Consider the following 6,503-nt stretch of genomic DNA (forward strand, 5'->3'; position numbering starts at 1 on the left):
CCCAACGCGTTTCAGCCTGTTATCTACTACTATAATAGCTACTATCCCCTGATGAAGGCCTGTAGGTAACAGGCTGAAACGCGTTGGGTTTTATCAAAAATAAAAGCTCCCATTTTCCAGCACCTTGGTCTTTTGACCTCTTTTTGATTTCTCATTTGGATGCTAGCCACCCTCTGTTTAATATTAAAATGTCACAACTCCCTCACGATGATGGCAGTCCTGTGTTCAGGATGTTCACTATCTGTATTGTCCAGCAATGTCCATATATTCCATGTTCCAAAGTTCAATTGTCTTTTGCAACCACTAAGTGGTGACCCCACTGGAAGCGGTAATCCACTCAGGGAGAGAGATGAGGCAGACTATGTTTAGGGCACCTTTTCTAGCTCTCTCCTCATATGGGGTGAGCAGAGTGGATCCTGAATAGGACTGCTCAGTCATGAATATAGCTGCCGAACTACTCAACTGCCTCGGTCCTTGAGCCAGGAAGACTGAGTCTGTATCCACCACCCATGTGCCGGTCGATGACTAGGGGCTTCCGGATTTCACAGTCCTGCCCTCGTCACCATTTGCCGATCGCCATGGAACTTTTGGTTTGGTTGGAAAACCCCTGTGCATGAATTTATTTTATGTGGAGAAATTGGCACACAACGATCAACACACAATCTTGACAGAAAAAGGCTCTGATCCAATGGGATGGATACCACAACAATTAGAAGTCTTTTATCTGCTACAGCCTTCATCCACCTTCACAGCCATTGTAACATACACATTGTTACCCGCCGCCTGTTCTTGGATCGCTCTTTGTCTGGTTCCTCTCCCTTGACCTTACCGCCATAGGTGACCCTGCTGGGAGTACATGACTCCCAATGGCATCACTCATAGGGTTCAATGGCACACACAAGCCCACTCAGCACTACAAGGTAGAGACCCAGGGAGGGTCTCACCCCTTATACACCCAGTCAATAACTGTGCTCTGCAGGTGAGGGCTTCCTGCAGATATCTAATGAGGAGGTTCATTCTGCACAATGTAAGATAGTGTTGTGGCACCTACCCTTGGAATTCACTCCCCTTAAATATTAGACAGGTGCCATCTCTGTTGTCTTTTCACTACCTATTGAAGACTTTCCTCTTTGAACAAGCCTTTTAAATACAGGCCTTATCCAAGTCTGCACCTGTGTTGGAATTGTTTTTAGATGTTTTAAAAATTTAGTTTTAAAGATGTATTTAGTGGTTTTGTTTGCTGCCCTGGGCTCCTTTTGGGAGGGCAGGGCAGGATATAAATTTAATAAATAATTCCCCCCATTAGAGATCGGCCTTTTCTACAATAATTAGTAGCTTTCATTTGTCAAGACTGTAAGTTATCTCATACTTCCTTCAATATCCCAAAAAGTCACCTATATTAAGCGTTTGTAACAGGCACTTTATTTACATTTTATTTATTCATTCATGAATGCATTAATTGATTTAAAGGTAGATCAGTTAAAATACTTTAGTCAGTTGGTAGCCCTAATTGTGTTGGAGATGATGTGAGATAGTATGATAGCTCTGTTGCTGAGGCTTGATCTAGGATGGCCTGCTCACACATAACAATCATCACTTCATGCTGCAGCAACCAAGTGATGAATGTGTTATCTGTAAAGAGGGCTGAAGCCTCAGCCTAACCTTTATTTCATAGAGGTAAATAAGCGAAGAACTGGTATAGTGCTATTCAGTGGTGGCTGGTGCACATTGGGATTGGTAGGGCAGAAGAGCAGGGAAAGCAACAGTACGCAGAGCCAACTCATTCTAGCTTTGAACCCATCATCTGCCCTTCTGAGTTCTGTACAGGCAACACTGAGTCTAAGGAGGATGAAGCTGACATCCAGGGCCACCTTCTGGACTGATCAGGCTGTGGATGGAGGGAAGGGCTGGTTGAGGACTAACTGTGGTTGACGGGACAGTTGCCCATGCACCCTAATAGACCAGCCACCACTAATGCTATTAAAGCATTAATTATCATTCAAGCAGATGAACCACAAAATAAATAGGCTTCCCCATGTTTATTTTGCTATCTGTGTTCCTCAGAGCTTTACTTATTTGGTCTTCTAGCCACCGTGCTCCAAAATTCCATGGTGCTCTCCTATAGCAGGGTCAACTAGCTCTCAGAACTCTCCAATCTTTTAAGGGCCTCCTCCTATCCATCTGGCACTTCAGGTTCTTCATACGGTTCGTCACTACGGTAGGTGGGCTGTGAACCTTCACTGATATGTCTATCACTTAGGTCATAACAACTCAGCTCAGGTGAATAGCTGGAGCGCCGCTGGGTTGCTTGATCTGTTTCTTCAAGCTTATTAATGGAAGACTCGTCTGTCTGCTGAGTATGAGATGCCAACAGCTTGCCAGTTTTCATATTGACCCAACTTCCTTCGGGCACAGAAACAACACTGTAACTCAGCAATGACTCGTACTCCACATCAACATACGTATCTACGCTCAGCAGTGTAGTCGCGCTCAAGTGGTTACTTAGCACTTTCTCACTAATGTCCTGCAGTTCTTCCCAAGGCTGCACAATGCTGATGCTTGATTCATAACCTTGAGGTGGCTGACTGCTGTGGCGGGATTCTTGACCTGATTTTCCTTCAGGTTGTTCCAAATCAGATTGGGTGGGCTTTGGGCTTCCTACTGTATCTCTGCAGTCTTCTGGGGCTCTTCCACTAACAGCACAAAGTGAGCTCATATTTGTCTGCTGACTGTAACTTCTCAGCAATTTACCAGTTTTTCTGTTCAGCCAGATTCCATCTTCTAGAGAAATTATGCTATATGTCTGTTGAGCTTCATCTTCCCCCTCTGTATATAATGATGATAAGCTCTCCAGTGTACCTTTGCTTTCAGACTCCCCAGGCTGCTGGATTTGGTTTCCTAATGTGTTCCATATGCGGTTACTAAATTGAAACTCATCCCCCAAAAGCTGCTGCCTTTCTTGTTCCTGCGTTTCCGTATCCAGAGTGCTGCCCTGTTGGGATTCTACCACCTCTGCCTGTTGGCTAGCCTGCCGGGACTGTGGCTGTTGGCGGCTCTGTTGGAACCCAGGCACCTCTGCTTGTTGGCTGCCTTTTCTAGACTGTGGCACCTCTGCCTGCTGGCTGTCCCATTGGGAACCATCCACCTCCGCCTGCTGGCTGCCCCCTCTGGACTCTTGCACCTCTGCCTGTTGGCTGCCTCGTCTAGACTGTGGCACCTCTGCCTGTTGGCTGCCCTGTCGGGACTCGTGCACCTCTGCCTGTTGGCTGCCCCGTCTAGATTGTAGAATCTCTGCCTGTTGGCTGCCCCCTCTGGACTCTTGCACCTCTGTCTGTTGGCTGCCTTGTCTAGACCGTGGCACCTCTGCCTGCTGGCTGCCCCGTCGGGACTCGTGCCCCTCTGCCTGTTGGCTACCCCGTCTAGACTGTGGCACCTCTGCCTGTTGGCTGCCCCGTCTAGACTGTGGCACCTCTGCCTGTTGGCTGCCCCGTCTGGACTCGTGCCCCTCTGCCTGTTGGCTGCCCCGTCTGGACTCGTGCCCCTCTCCCTGTTGGCTGCCCCGTCTGGACTCGTGCCCCTCTCCCTGTTGGCTGCCCCATCTGGACTCGTGCCCCTCTCCCTGTTGGCTGCCCCGTCTGGACTGTGGAATCTCTGCCTGTTGGCTGCCCCGTCTGGACTGTGGAATCTCTGCCTGTTGGCTGCCCCGTCTGGACTGTGGAATCTCTGCCTGTTGGCTGCCCCGTCTGGACTGTGGAATCTCTGCCTGTTGGCTGCCCCGTCTGGACTGTGGAATCTCTGCCTGTTGGCTGCCCCGTCTGGACTGTGGAATCTCTGCCTGTTGGCTGCCCCGTCTGGACTGTGGAATCTCTGCCTGTTGGCTGCCCCATTGGGACTCTAGCACCTCTGCCTCTTGGCTGCCTTGCTTAGACTGTGGTACCTCCACCTGTTGGCTGCCCCGCTGGGATCTGTGCATCTCTGGCTCTGGGGCTCCACTCTTTTGGCTGCTCCGTCGGGACTGTGGAATATCCTCTTGTAGCCTCCCTCTTTGGGATGGTAGCACCTCATCCTGTTGACTCCCCACTAGGACTTCCTCTTCAAACTGCAGCATTTCCCATTCTGTTCCTTCAGCAGACATTCGTCGTTGGGTTTCAATCAGCTCTGTTGTTGCTCCCTTATTCTCAGCCTGGAACTCTTCCTTGCAAGCGTGCTGTTGTTCTGCAGCATCTTTTCCACCACACTCAGACTTCAGAGGATTCTCAGGTTCAGACTTACCTGGTTCAGATGCAGCACTACTTCCTGTACTTCCTTTAGATGACAGCTTTAGTTTTTTTGCTATGTAATCCTGAAGCCAACTTCTTTCAGTTTGTTGACTACTACATGTCATTAACTGACCAGTTCTTCTGTTTATCCAGGTGTTTATTTCAAGTGAAATAATACTGTATGTTTGTTGAGCCTTCGCAGAAAATGAAGACTTTTGTTTTGGCTGATTTGCCTCATTTGTATAAATTGGCACTTCAGTCACTTTTTCAGCACTCAACTTGGATGTTGTCTCCAATGATTGCTGACTGCTTCCATGGGATTCTTGGCCTAACCATTGCTCACTGAAATGGGGAGATTCTTGTGTAAGTTGCTGTAGACTGCCCCTTTGGGATTCTGGTGCAGTAGGTGGTTGGCTGCCTTTCTGGGACTCAGGCAGGGCAGGCTGCTCGCTTCTTCTCCAGGACTCTGGTGCAATAGCTGGTTGACTGCCCTTCCGAGACTCAGACATAGTGAGTAGTTCACTGCCCTTCCACGACTCAGGTACAGCAGGCTGAACACTGCCCTTCCGCGACTCAGGTACAATAGGTGATTGGCTGCCCTTCCGAGACTCAGACTTAATGAGTAGTTCACTGCCCTTCCGAGACTCAGGCAAGGCAGGCTGATCACTGCTCTTCCGGGACTCTGGTGCAATAGGTGGTTGACTGCCCTTCCAAGACTCAGACATAGTGAGTAGTTCACTGCCCTTCTGCGACTCAGGTACGGCAAGCTGAACACTGCCCTTCCGGGACTCAGGTACAATAGGTGGTTGGGTGTCCTTCCGAGACTCAGGTATAGTGAGTTGTTCACTGCCCTTCTGAGACTCAGGCAAGGCAGGTTGATCAATGCTCTTCCGGGACTCTGGTGCAATAGGTGGTTGACTGTCCTTCCGAGACTCAGACATAGTGAGTGGTTCACTGCCCTTCCGAGACTCATTGCTCTTCTGGAACTCTGGTGCAATAAGTGGTTGACTGCCCTTCTGAGACTCGGACATAGTGAGTAGTGCACTGCCCTTCCGAGACTCAGGTACGGCATGCTGATCACTGCCTTTCCTTGACTCTGGTACAAAAGATAGTTGGCTGCCCTTCCGAGACTCAGACATAGTGAGTAATTCACTGCTTTTCCAAGACTCAAGCACTGCAGGCTGAACACTGCCCTTCCGAGACTCAGGCATGGCAGGCTGTTCACTTCCTCTCCGTGACTCTGGTGCAACAGGTGATTGGTTGCCCTTCTGAGACTCTGACATAGTGAGAAGGTCACTGCCCTTCCAGGACTCAAGCACAGCAAGCAGTTCATTTCCTCTCTGGGACTCTGGTGCAGTACGTGGTTGACTATCTTTCTGGGTAGACATGGTAAATAGTTCACTGCCCTTCCGAGACTCAGGCAGGGCAGGCTGTTCACTGCCTCTCCAAGATTCTGGTGCAATAGGTGGTTGGCTGTCTTTTTGGAACTCGGGCATGGTGAGTAGTTCGCTGCCCTTCTGGGATGCAGGCATAGCAGGCTGTTCGCTTCCTCTCCGGAACCTTGGTGCAACAGGTAGTTGTCTATCTTTCCTGGACTCTGGCATGGCAGGTAGTTCACTGCCCTTCTGGGACTCAGGGATAGCAGGCTGTTCACTTCCCTTCTGGGAGTCAAGCACAGCGGGCTGTTCACTGCCTCTCTGGGACTTGAGCACGGTAGACTGTTCACTGGCCTTTCGAGACCCAGGGAAGGTGGACTGTTCACTACTCCTTCGGGATTCTGGATGGATGGGCTGTTCGCTGCCCTTCCGGGACTCCAGCACAAGGGGCTGTTTGCTACCCCTCTGTAAGTCAAGCATGGAGGACTGATCACTGCACCGCTGGGACTCAGGCACAGTAGGCAGCTCACTGGCCATCTCAGATCCAGATGAGGTGTACTGTTCACTGTCCTCTTGAAATTCTGGAACAGTAGGCTGGTCACTGCCCTTCCAGTACTCGAGTACAGTCTGTTCCCTACAAAACTCAGGCTGTTCACTACCCCTTTGAGACTTGAGCAAAATGGGCAGTTCACTGCCTTTCCAGTACTCAGGCATAGTGGGCTGTTCACTGGCCATCATGTAGTCTAGCATTGTGGGCACTTCGCTAGCCCTTTGGGATTTCAGTGCAATGGGCTGTTCACTGTCTTTCTGAGACTCAGGCATGGTGGGCTGTTTGCTGACCTTCCAGGGCTCAGGCACCATGGGCTGC

At 50.0% G+C, this 6,503-nt stretch overlaps 1 protein-coding gene across 1 annotated transcript; it reads right to left on the reverse strand.

Annotated features, from left to right (window-relative positions):
• Positions 1–2,173: 2,173 nt before the first annotated feature.
• Positions 2,174–4,135, reverse strand: LOC133378051 (repetin-like). The gene is made up of 2 exons (XM_061612830.1): positions 2,962–4,135; positions 2,174–2,904 (listed from the first exon to the last, which is right to left on the reverse strand). The coding sequence occupies exons 1-2, from the start codon at positions 4,133–4,135 to the stop codon at positions 2,174–2,176; spliced, it is 1,905 nt and encodes a 634-aa protein (XP_061468814.1).
• Between the last annotated feature and the right edge of the window lie 2,368 nt (positions 4,136–6,503).

Source organism: Rhineura floridana, chromosome 2 (genome assembly GCF_030035675.1).
Source record: "Rhineura floridana isolate rRhiFlo1 chromosome 2, rRhiFlo1.hap2, whole genome shotgun sequence".
NCBI classification, from domain to species: Eukaryota; Metazoa; Chordata; class Lepidosauria; order Squamata; family Rhineuridae; genus Rhineura; species Rhineura floridana.

Excerpts from the sequence above, each read along its gene's own strand:
- LOC133378051 (XM_061612830.1), bottom strand. The coding sequence starts at position 4,135 with ATGTCTGCTGAAGGAACAGAATGGGAAATGCTGCAGTTTGAAGAGGAA. Across the intron at positions 2,905-2,961 it reads GGATACGGAAACGCAGGAAC|CATTAGGAAACCAAATCCAG; the intron begins AAGAAAGGCAGC and ends GCATATGGAACA.